The 12,596-nt window shown below is 36.9% G+C and overlaps 1 protein-coding gene across 1 annotated transcript; it reads right to left on the bottom strand.

Annotated features, from left to right (window-relative positions):
- Nucleotides 1-5,671: 5,671 nt before the first annotated feature.
- Nucleotides 5,672-12,562, bottom strand: LOC140156629 (uncharacterized). The gene is made up of 2 exons (XM_072179563.1): nt 12,495-12,562; nt 5,672-10,165 (listed from the first exon to the last, which is right to left on the bottom strand). Exon 2 carries the CDS (start codon nt 10,009-10,011, stop codon nt 5,998-6,000), a length of 4,014 nt encoding a protein of 1,337 aa, XP_072035664.1. The 5' UTR covers nt 10,012-10,165; nt 12,495-12,562; the 3' UTR covers nt 5,672-5,997.
- Between the last annotated feature and the right edge of the window lie 34 nt (nt 12,563-12,596).

Raw genomic sequence — 12,596 nt, 5'->3', positions numbered from 1 at the left:
AAATAGGCACATTAATAAGATAATATTGACTTTGACTAGGCTGTTGCCAATGTTTGCAGTTTTTAATTATCCCTGTACACATTCATTCAACCAGGCAGACCCCCCCCCCCACCCACCCACCCACCCACCCCTCACCCCTGGCAAATGTAGTAAACAACACACGTGCACATAAGCTGTATGCTGAGCATGATGATGATGATCATCATCACAAGTTCTGTGACAACATGTCTACTTTGGCTGGGCTGTTTGCAGTTGCTAATTATCCCTGTACACATCCATTCAACCAGGTACAACCCCCCCTGGCAAATGTAGACTAAAGAAAACGCACACGTGCAAGCAAAGTATGAAGCGTGCATACACACATATATGCACAGCATGTTCTCAGTATGATGATGATCACAACATGCCTACTTGCAGAGTACTACATTTGATCAGCCAAAATCGTGCAAGTTTGACCATTTCAGTAAGCTTAACCATGTTATAACATACACTGTATACTACCTTTGGCACTGTGTAAAACGTATAGAATTCCTGATATTTCTCGTAAATCTGCGTGTAGCACGTACTGGCTATGCAAACTGTGTAATCTACATCTGTGTTTACAAATTACATTTAAATCTCACGCACTTGACATCAGCACAGGGCTGTCAGTGAAGTTCCACTGGGCTCATTATCGTGTAGTCTTCAACTCCTTCAGGTATCACAATACCAATAAATTTCCCTATACTTTGTGTACAAAATAGGCTCTATTCAAATGGCTCTACCTACCTTCTGAAGCGACTCAATTTTTTCAAGTAATATTTTCCTGAAAGATAAACAAATAAGCAAGTAAACAAACAAAAAGATATATATAGTTGACCATTGAATTTTCGAACTACTGGACCGCGAAGATTATCAAGTTTGTTCACCTAATTTTCAGAATAGCGCCACTTGTAATATTACCTAGAAACTGGCGTCTTGAGAAATGCATTTAAAATCTGAATAAAAGTACTGAGTCTTTTTAAATCTTGGCAGATGCTTGGATTCAAGCCTACATTTAATAACTGGCACAAATTTTGCACAAAATCTGCCAATTTATTTTTGATTTTTGATATTGATTTAATGTTGGTCAACTTTTACCGAAAATGCAAAAACACTGCATCGGGACGGAAAGCGTTTAGAGACATTATTTGGTGATGTGAAATCTGTAGGCCTATAGGACTATTATAAAACTACACATTTATTTTCAATTTGTTATTTCGTTTTGTTTGTTGAATACAAACTGAAAAAACTGTGAAACAAAAGAACTTTTATACAAGAAAATATTATTTAAAACAATCAGGTTACAGAAAACATTTCTTGTAAAGTTACTGTATCTGAAAATGTCAAGCGAATGCTGATATTCTTGGGAAGGAATGGTGTATTAAACAAAACTCAATTTACATTGTAAACCAGTTGAAATGAGAACGAAATCCATAATTTTAATGTCCTTGTTTAGGAAAAAATAATGCTCAGAAAAATGTTATGCATAAAACATACTCGCGCCATATAATTTCGTGTAACAAAAACCGGTGGACCATCACCCATAGAACCTATCCAATAACCGGAACGGTATAACAATTGAAATGGCAGGACAGATTGGTGGACAGATTGTTTTGCTAAATTGGATAGGGTCTTTGCCCTAAGTTGAGAATGGACCGTCCCACTCGATTTGTAAAAGGTCGCGAACCCTTCGGTGGACCCAAGTAACTGCCCAAAATGAGGCAAAATTGAAAAGAAATGGGGTTTTAAATTGAACTTGGGAATTTGAAAAGTATAAATCACGTTAGGTCTAAGGCTGTGCTAACACTTTTCTTTGATGACTTTGGCCACAAGTGTTTATTTTTTCAAATATCTTAAAAATTCAAGAATCTAAGCTAATTGAACAGACAGTAGTACTATATATTCATTCTGTTACAAAAAACTTTTGCCACATTTTGCCAAGTGTTTAGTGTTCTATACTGATATGACCCAGCACACACAAATATGTTTATAAAACATTAACATGTAAAGCTTGCTTTGGCTTGATGAAAATGCTTAAATTGGGTTATAAAGGGGGTGGGGGTCATGAAAACATTCAAAATGTTTTGTATGAAAAATACTACAACAATGCAGCATTGGGCAAACAGTTCTCCAAATATTTTGTCAATACTTATAAATATCATTAATAATGTTAGAATAATTTTTAGCAAGTTTTCAAAATTGTTTTTGAATGTTATTATAACATTATACCCTTTTTATAACCCAACATTTCAACTTGAAAAAAGAAACTACTACATGTATAGCACATCAGGCATATCGAATTGCATTCTGAATACAAAGAATGTCCTTTTGATATCAAATAATTACACTAGGATCCACAACATACTCATCTACCAGGGCACAGTTCTTTAACCCCAATACATTTGCACATGAATGACCTTTGAAAAATTGGGTACAAAAACTCATACTCTGCAACTTGAGGTCAAATATTGCACTATGATTGTTTAATTGAGGTTATTGAACTATGCCATTGTGATGAGGCCATTGTGGTCCATAGTGTTAAAACATGTAGTGTTATTTTGGTTCACTTTTTGTGACACTTTTGATAACCCCAACACTGACAAAATTCCCCACATACATAACATAAAAAATGTTTGCAGTGTGGCAAATTCCCCCATTGCATGGTTCCACCAAATGTGAGGAGAGCCTCGATCTGGCAGCATGCATGAATGGGAATTGAACCAGTCATATAACATTGTGTAAAGTTACTCCCTGCATATGGCGGAACCGTGCAATAGGTGAATTATGGTCTCATACTGCATACTGCTTGCTGCTGAGCAGTATGATCTTCATCATGCCGATCGTATGATCGTCACCAAGCGTTACGCGGTATGCCGTGCCAGTGAGCATCACGACTCTGAAAGCCAATGTTGCCACTCTGTGCTCATTGGCTAAAAATTGTATCCTGTTCTCATATTTACGAGCGGCAATGCTGCTAAATTGACTTGAATTCAACAATAACAGATTTTGCAAATATAAATAATACGTGAATAAAAACTTCATATTTTATGAACTACAGGTAAGGCCAAAAAAAAATAATGGTTTGTCTCAAAGCTCACTAGTGGTTTGAAAACAAATGCGAAATGCGATTTTTTTTATTTTATTTTTTATTCCCAACTTTTTTCATGGTATTTTGCGAAAAAAATCTGAATTTTGCCGAATTTTTCTGGAAAAACTAAAAAAAAAAAAATTTGAAATAAAAAAAATTCCGCATTTCTTTTTTTCCAAATCTCATGATTTTACAAATGCTTGCGCGAGCTTTGAGACAAACCTTTTTCTTTTTTGGCCTAATCAAAGAGTTCCGATGCAAAAGCCAAAACACCAGTTTCATATTTTTTATGTTAAGACCACCTATATTTGCCCTATAAATTAATTAATATAGTGTTAAATTGACACCCTAACTTTAAATTCCAAAGGGCCAGGAGAGCAATTAATTGAGCTCCACTGATTTCTTTAAACGAAGGACTGAAAGGCAGATTAAACAAACTATTCACATGATCTAAAGTAGCCATATTTTTTGAATAATTTCTTCATATTTCACCAGTTATATTTGGCTTATTGCCTATATCTCAAATTGAGAAACATTTATCACTTTAGGCATCTGAACTCAACAGACATGACCATTCAAAGGTAATGTACCAGTACATAAAAAGTAAACACATATAAAAGCACCAAGTTAAGCACCTAATAAAATACAATCATATTGTAACATGATCAAATGATCAACAAGTTACTTACAGAACCTTAAACAAATTGATTTGTGTAGTACACAGTAATTTTTGTGTCGCTCTTGAGTTTGGTAGTGATGCCAAAATGCATCTCTGTAGTGTATGTGATAGCCACAGAGCTTTCCGATTGTGCAGCTTTTACATGCGAGCGTATTATGATGTGAGTCCATGGTGCGCAAGTTACAAGACTTCTAAACCTAAAAACATACAGTAATGTCACTATTAAACTCAAAAGGACATAAAGTATAGTTTATTTGTTTTGTGCTCTTTTGCCTTTTTTAGCAACATGGAAGTTATTATATACATAATTTCAAATTCAATTTCAACATTGTAAGTTTTATGTCCATTGTTGAGACAAGACAGACTATAATACAATGGACATAGAACTTGTTGAGATTGATTTTGAAATTATGAATTGGTAGCACACAATGTATTAGATACAAATATTATGTACCATAATGTATTCAGTGAACATGTCTAATATGTTCATAAAAGATGGCTCAAAATAAGCTAAGGTGTCATAAAAGTGTAACACACAATTATTTTTCCAGCTCTTTTCTTTTGGTCTCCAACCAGGTTTAAATTATAGTATGCACATATATCGTTCATAATACACTAAAAGAAAGATAAGTTATAGACCATTTACTTCACAAATTTAATTTTCTAGCCCTTTATGTGACGTTATATTTGACAGACACAATTTTGATGATTTTCTGCAATCAAATAAAAATTTATAAAGTATTACATAAGGTATTTTGTGGTTATTTAGGTGTAGGACCTACAGCAACTGATTGTGGAAAAAAATGTGTCCAAATATTACAATAAGGAGGATAAATTGTTATAAATAAAATATGTGTGTCTGTCAAGCCATAACATACGCAAGATGTCTGTCAAATGTAACATACAGAATAATAATTTGGCAAAAACAGTAGTTCAAGATGGAAAATTTAATAAAGATCACATGCAGTTTATAAATCACATGTTTTAAAACACTTTTATAAACTCTAAACTATCATCATAATGTGAACATCAAGTGATTTTAATTTTTTAAACAAATTATGTATGTTATTTTTTGACAGACACATACAAATCTTATGTATGTTATATTTAGCATACAAATGTTTGACAGACAACACTTAACAATGGATTGTGTCATCAAAAAGCTTCTCCTCACAAAGTGATAGTGCCACAAAGCTAGGTGGAGCTAAATGCTATGTCATGTAGCATAATTAGCTGTATCACCCTAGTTTAGCAGGAATTACAGCACCGTCTTGCGTATGTTATATTTTGACAGACATTTCAAGAAAAATTTTAAAATTGTTATATGTTCAAAAAAGATGGCAGCCACTTACAAATTGATTATAATATGGAGAAATGAAGTTATTTACAATAGATTTACCCTTTAGTTTATGCTTCAAGTCTTTGTTTATAAAAAACTGAGGGACTTCAAAATCAATCAAAAGTTTGACAGACAATAGTAACATACATAAGGCAAACTTTTAAATCCTTTTCTTGATCTGTTAACTTATAATTCATAATGCCTCTTTCTGTTTTTTGATTGGTTTACTGCACCATTTTGGGAAACAGGTCACATGAATTTCTATAAGGATCCATAAAAAAATTAAAAGCTGTTGAAAAAAGGCGTCTCTTGGCATGTTACAAACAAAAGTGTAAAAATAGGCATTTTACAGCTACAGCTATTTTTATTTTTTTTTATTATTTAGAGTGAAAGGATTTTACTTAAATTGTGTATGCTATGTCTTTACTACCTAAACTTGCCACTAAACTAGCAAATATTCCATTTCTATAATTATTATTTTAAAAAAAAGATGTCAAAATATATGGCTATAATATGACACCTTAGCATATTTTGAGCCAGATATAAAATATCTATAAAAGGAACAAAGCCATGATTAAGTTACTATGGGTGCATACATGTACTGCTCGTAACTTGAAAATGGGTTAAAGCTATGATGTCTGGGTCAAAGTTTGTGAAATCTCCAGGCGGGTAGTACTACTCAGTACAAATTACCACAATACGGATTTAGTATCACAATTTGGATAATAATTGACTTTTGGTATATTGATGGGTCCAAAATTAGTATATTGATGGGTCTACATTCAAATTTTCAGTGGCACACCCTACCAAAACCAAACTTGAGTACCGCTCGGGTGATATCCAAATCGGGGTCAACCCATAACACTCTACCTAGTTGCGCCACTGTGTAACAGGCATATACACACTTGCCAACTGATGGTGTTCAGGGACAGCCCAAGCCTGTCTAAAGTCAACATGTACAGGTGGAGACTGATCAATTACATTATTAGCCATTGATATTGCATGGGACAGACTGTGATCGTCTTGTTCATGATCACGCCGTTGCTGAGAGGGTAATTCTATCAAGCCCTCCGGCCTATCAGGTGCGGATGCAGTCGGTGCGGATATATTCTTATGCTTCTTTGAACTTGATCCACTAGGGTTTTGTCCGTCATTTTTATGCTGTAATACCTTCTTATCACGGTTACCAAGCATTTGTTTGCATTTCGTTGCCCAGATGTGTTTGGAAAGTCTCCGTCGACTTGGAAATGTGTGATGGCAAGCTTTGCATTGGAATGGTCGGATTCCAAGGTGGATATTGACGTGACTATCAAGAACTTTCTGTTGTGTAAATGACTTACCACAATACTGACAGAGATGATCTTTCTTTGGTTTTGCTGGTGGATTAATATGAACTCTCTTTTGATGTTTTGAGAGCACATGTTGGCTAAGGAATCGTCTTGGACATTGATTACAATGAAATTTCCTCCCTTGACTGTGAACTTTTTCATGAAACGTCAGTGTGCACTTTCGGTCAAATACTTTACCGCAGTATTTGCACAAATGTTGGATTCGCATGTCTGTTAGCGCTGATGGATCAGGCTTTTCATCAGAAACCCAATCAGCGTGAAACTTGTTTTTGTGCGTTAACAAACTTTTATCTGTCTGAAACGTCTTCCCGCAGATGTCGCAACGATAGCGTGGGATTTTCAGCCGATGCAACGTCGTTTCGTGTCTTTGAACTTTACTCGGGCAATCGTAGGACTTGCCACAGAATTTACAATCAAAACTAGGAGCCAGGTTACCACTAGTCAGATCTTCACGCTCCTTTAGTCCAGCAGTGAATGTCTTACAATCAGCAGAATTATGACTTTCTTTCATATGATAGCGTAGTCTGTTTACTACATTGAACATTTGTTTACACTCCATACATTCCCACACCAACATTTGTGATGGTAAGATTTGCCACGATTCTTTTCCGAGATTCTTCTTATGTCTGACTTCTTTAGGATGTATATCTCTACAGTGGTTACTTCGCATTGCACGATTCTTGAATAATTGATCACAATAAAAGCATTTATAGCTTGGATTCTCAGCATGCAAGGAACACAAGTGGTCTTTCAAAGTTGAAACACGGGCCGAAATATGATCGCAATACTTGCAGATGTAGTCGCAGTCATCTGGCATTTTATATGTCCAATTGTTATCGTCAACTTTTTTCACTAATTCTTGAGCAACTCGCTTTGGTACACTTGGAACGCACCAACTGACTTTATTTTCATATTCATCGCTGAAACTGACTTCAAATATGCTACATCTAGATACTCCATGCTGTTCTAAAGTATGAACTCGAACACGTGCTAAAGTTGGAAATGATTTGGCGCAGTACGTACATACCCAGACCATTTCCTTTGCCGGTTTTTGTTTCTCTTTCTGCGATGTTTCTAAAATTGGTGGTGCATCAGCATGGTACTGCCTCATGTGGTTTGATAACGAACCGCGTGCTTTAATTGGTATATCGCAATACAAGCATTTGTAGCGTTTTTCATCTGTGTGCACATAAAGATGATCTCTTACAGAGCTTACCGTCGTGTATATTTTTTGACAGTACCTACATCTAAATCCCACCTTCCTTTTGTACATTTTGGTTAGGCATGCTTCACTTTCTTCATCGATCAAATCAATAGACGACCCTGCATTCCGGTCACACTCTGTTTTCTCATTCTCGACAACCTCATCTATAGCTTTCAGCGACACATCAATAGTGTCATTTGAATCACCGGACTCATCTCCGCAAACTTTATCCCTATCGTTACTATGGTAACCTTTGTTCTCATTGTTAGTTACTAATTCAGAATCCATTACCTCAGCTCTCCATTTTAATGGTAAAAGTTTCATATCGCGTTTCAGCTGCGTTCTAAACTTGGCCTCAAAAACATCGCAATCCACTCGTTTGTGCTCCACCTTAACATGCGATTTGAGTTGGTAAAGTTTCTCAGATGTCGAATCACAAACATCACATTGCCAAACAACTTCTTGAGATGGTCGTTGTCGCTGACTAAATTCAGCATCATCAAACGGCATTCCCTGGTGCTCATTTTTCACGTGATGATGCACCGCTCCACGGTTCATGAGATACAATTCGCAGTGAGGACATTTGAATCGTTTTTCACCCGAGTGTAAATACAGGTGATCTCTTAGTGTGCTAACACGACCAAAGGTTTTCTTACAATAGGAGCACCTGTATCTGATGCCAGTACCCTTGTATTTTTTCTTGCCAATATGAACTGATTTTTTATTACTGTTCTTCTGATTGGTGGTTAAATTTGGAGGTCTGACTCTTTTTTCGAAAGCAACACTTACGTAGTCTTCATCATCGTCATCATTATCATTATCATCATCATCATCATCATCTTGACAACCATCATCCTCATCTACATCCATACTATTTCCTAGTTGCACACCATAATCAGCATCATACCCTCTAGTACTCGCACCCTCCTTACTACTCTCTTTTTGGCATAATGTCATCATTTTCTCAAGTAAATCAAGAGTTTTACCACAAGACAATGACAAATTTCCTAGTTCCATTGAAAGAATGCCAAAGTTCGCCGTCAACTGCTCACCAACTGCATGCACATGTGCTCTTGTCATATGCTTTCTGAGCTCCCTAGCACTCAGAAATTGCCTTTGATTGGTGCATAAATTACATCTCCACAAAATGGGATTTTCTTTAATTTCCTCTTGTTCTACTTTGATCTTTTGTTGCAAGACTTTTGGCTGCTTCTTTGGCGTTCTCTTTGGTGGAACTACTTCCTTTTCACCAGTATCCTCTAATGCACTGTCTAAACTTGCTTCAAATCGGTTACATATCATATCAGGATGTTCCTGGGCTAGATGATCACGAAGGCGTTTCAGTGTTTTAAATATCAAATCACATTCATCGCAATGCCAAACTGTTTCTTTAGACGGATACTGCATCTCACTATCATATTTCAATTCTGTTTGGTCCTGATCATGATCAACAATTATATGAGTGTTTCTTTCTTTTCGATGCATAAATGTCTCCCCACAAAATTGACACTGATAACGCTTCTTGCCTGCATGGATGTATAAATGGTCTTTCACACTGCCTGGGGTACTGTAAGTTTTTCTGCAATATCTACACACATATCGTACATTGACAACACTTTTTGCCTTTCTTGATTTTTTGAGTTCAGGTTTTGTTTTTTCTGGAGGCCTAAACAATAAAGTATGCCTGCTTGGTGTTTGTCTTCTGGATTTACGTTTGTTTGTTTTTTTATTATTATTTTCTTGTGTGTCACATGTCTCATCATCAGCTTCTTCATCTTCAATCTTACCGATATCAACAACATCTTTGTTTACTTTTTTCTCCGTTGCGTCATTTATCATAATTTGTCTCTCAACAATGTTGTCTTCTGCATCAACTTTTTGCTCAGAAGTTTCAAAATAAGTTTCTTCACCCTGATCCAGAATCGTATTCATTTGTTCTTCTTCAAGTCGGTCATGAGCCCGATCATGAATTGCACCCGTTCCCGAAGCATCTTCTCTTCCATGTTTTTCTAGTGTTAGATCATATGATTCACGACTCAAATCAAAAGCCAAATCACCTGTATCACCTGACAAGTCATGTGACTTTCCTGTATCAACTGACAAGTCATGTGATTGTTTACTTTCTTCTGTATCATTTTCTTCATCTTTTTGATTCTCCGCTACTGAATCATCTGCTGCGTCTTGCATCTCAACAGCAGTGCCATTGTTTTTATTTCCCTGTGCATCTCCTGTTGAAGCCTTTGATTTTTCATCCAAAGTTACATGTACAGAGCCCTCCTTGATAACCCCATGCTCTGGAGTATCCAATTCTTGAGTCTTACTTTGATCCATTTTCACAGCTTTTGTTGAGGAATGCCAGTTCAATCCATAACTTGATGATCAATTGTAGAGCCTTTAGCTATCTAATTGTAACACTTCAAGGTTCTGTTCTTCTTTTGATGGCTGTACTACATAATGCAGGAAACTCAAGCAGCCCTACATGCACCTACAGAAAAAGAAAACAAAAATAACAATAATAACTAGACCCAACATGCTCATAAAACAAGTGATGAAACATCTGCATCAATCGCTGAATTCAGGGGCGGATCCAGGATTTCGAGAGAGGGGGGCGCTCCTGAAAATGTGACCCAATATCAAGGGGTCCGCTTAACGGCCCCTGATGGGGTCCAGGGGCGAAGCCCTGGCAGGGGTTGGGCATTTTAACACGCTTAGACGGGCCTATTTTGGGGTATTTTTCGTTACTATGTCTGGCCCATTTTTGTTTTAATAACACTGAAATCAAAACAAGCAACAAATTATTTATGGCGATGCGTGAGATTTTACTCATTTTCCAGCTTCTTGCGAGATTTACTACCTAGGCGTGAGATTATACTACCTTGGCGTGAGACCGTGAGAAAGTGACCCAATGCGTGAGACTCACGGCCAATGCGTGAGAGTTGACAGCCCTGAGCAAGATGGTGCAAAAGCAGTGTAAAAAATGAGTGAAACCTGACTTCGCCTAGGCGCCGAGCAATGGCTTGCTATTGGTTAAGAGTTTACAACACCGGTGAGGGCAGCCTAATCAAGCAATTCCACAGATATCTTATGCGCCGACGCTTTATAGGCCCTAATCTATGGGCAATTCGGGGTAGGCTGATACTGGCAAATTATTTCTAGGTTGATTGAGAGTGCCATCCCGGCGTACGATACTCACTACAGATTTATTATAGGCCCGAAGATTTTCTTTCTTTCTTTCTTTTTACGTTGTTCCGTTTTCTTTTTTCCCTTTCTTTTCTTTTCCTCTTAAATTCTCTCCCCCTTCCCAAATTCTTTCTTTTCTTTTTCTTTTATTTTTTTGGATCTGCCAAAAGGGGGGTAGGGCACGGGCCGGCTGCGCCCTCCTTTAAATCCGCACATGACCAAATTGAATCTAGGCTGGGCCACGCTTGACTTTGTGTGCATACAGGCGAGAAGTTCCGCGAGAACTAACGCTTAAGAAATCTGCAAAACATTATGGTAATTGTAAAAGTATTATTTTACAGTATTAAGGCTGCAAGCCATACACATGTATGCTAGCTACGAGCTCATTACCGGTATGTCTAAATGTGGGCCAGTCTTTAGGTATCCCAGGTGAATTCAAATTTGCCATCAAACTGCATCATTTTATATATTAAATTAAAGCCCTTGAGTAAAGAAAGCCAACACTGAAAACCTTTTTGTCATAGCACTTTCCGTAGCAAAGTTACATCTTGTCAAAGATTGACTTTCATCAAAAAGATTCTGCTAGCAAAATTCCCCAAAACAGCATTACGGGGTGTTTCTAGATCTTAGTCTCATGGCGATGGCAGCTTTTTTTAATGGAACTGCTATCAAAATCCTCTAAAATTCCATGTAATAACTTGATTATCACCATAAAAATCATATATTTGGGTCAAGTGAAGTATAGAAAACATATTTATGTAGGTTTCCTTCACCCACCTATTCTCGAAAAAAAATTCAAATTTCTATGTAAATATGCATTGTGTTGGGGCCCCGGTCTCGGCGAATTCGCTGACTAGTAAATGTGTTAACTAAGGTTTGCCTAGGTTACCTAAAGATTGGTTGTGCATTCATGAGATGCTAATTTCTATTACAAGTGTTTCTGTTGTGACGTACACACAGCTATTCAATTCTATCTCACTTCAAGTTCAATGGACATGGTGTGATTTATAGAATTGATGGCCTGAAGTCATGAACAGATCACGCATTTATATTGTCCGTCAATGGTTTTCTACCTATGACGCCCCAGCTGAAATGTTAGATAAAGTTTTATTCAGATTTCCTTTGACAGCTTAACCATCGTGTATGAATATACGTGCGCGACGTCAAGCATCATTTTAGCATGTGCATTGGACCTTGTGCAAATAATACGCGCTGGACTGCTAGCAGTAGGCCTACGCTTAATTTGTAAACATGGTAAAAGGAAATCTGAATAAACCTTTTATTACTACTGTTATTCAGATTTCCTTTTCAAATTAAGCGTAATGGCCCGGTCAATGGCTAATGCTACCCGTCCAGCGCATATTATTTTGCACAAGGTCCAATGCACATGCTTGATGTCGCGCATGTATACGCAATGGTTACCGCTGTCAAAGGAACCTTGGAAAACATTATAGTAAATGCAAACCTGTATTTTAGATATCTCGAGCTATTAAATAAGCTTAAAGCTTGAGTGTCATGATGTTTTGTCAAAATACTCCTACATAGTCCCGCCCAGGCTGAGCTGTGGTGCATGCTCATCATGCTGTGAAGACAACAGAAGCTGTAATATTGGTACCAAATCTTTGATAACTTACCGACTGATATAATGTAGAAAACATGTCTTAATTTAGCCTGCAGACCTAACTTTTCATCTCCAGCTTGAAATTGTCAGCGTACATGTACATAGATTTTCTGTT

Source organism: Amphiura filiformis, chromosome 7 (genome assembly GCF_039555335.1).
Source record: "Amphiura filiformis chromosome 7, Afil_fr2py, whole genome shotgun sequence".
Classification (NCBI taxonomy): Eukaryota; Metazoa; Echinodermata; class Ophiuroidea; order Amphilepidida; family Amphiuridae; genus Amphiura; species Amphiura filiformis.
This window is presented reverse-complemented; position numbering and strand designations above follow the sequence as displayed.

Bases quoted from the DNA above. Each gene is read 5' to 3' on its own strand.
- LOC140156629 (XM_072179563.1), bottom strand. From the start codon at position 10,011: ATGGATCAAAGTAAGACTCAAGAATTGGATACTCCAGAGCATGGGGTT.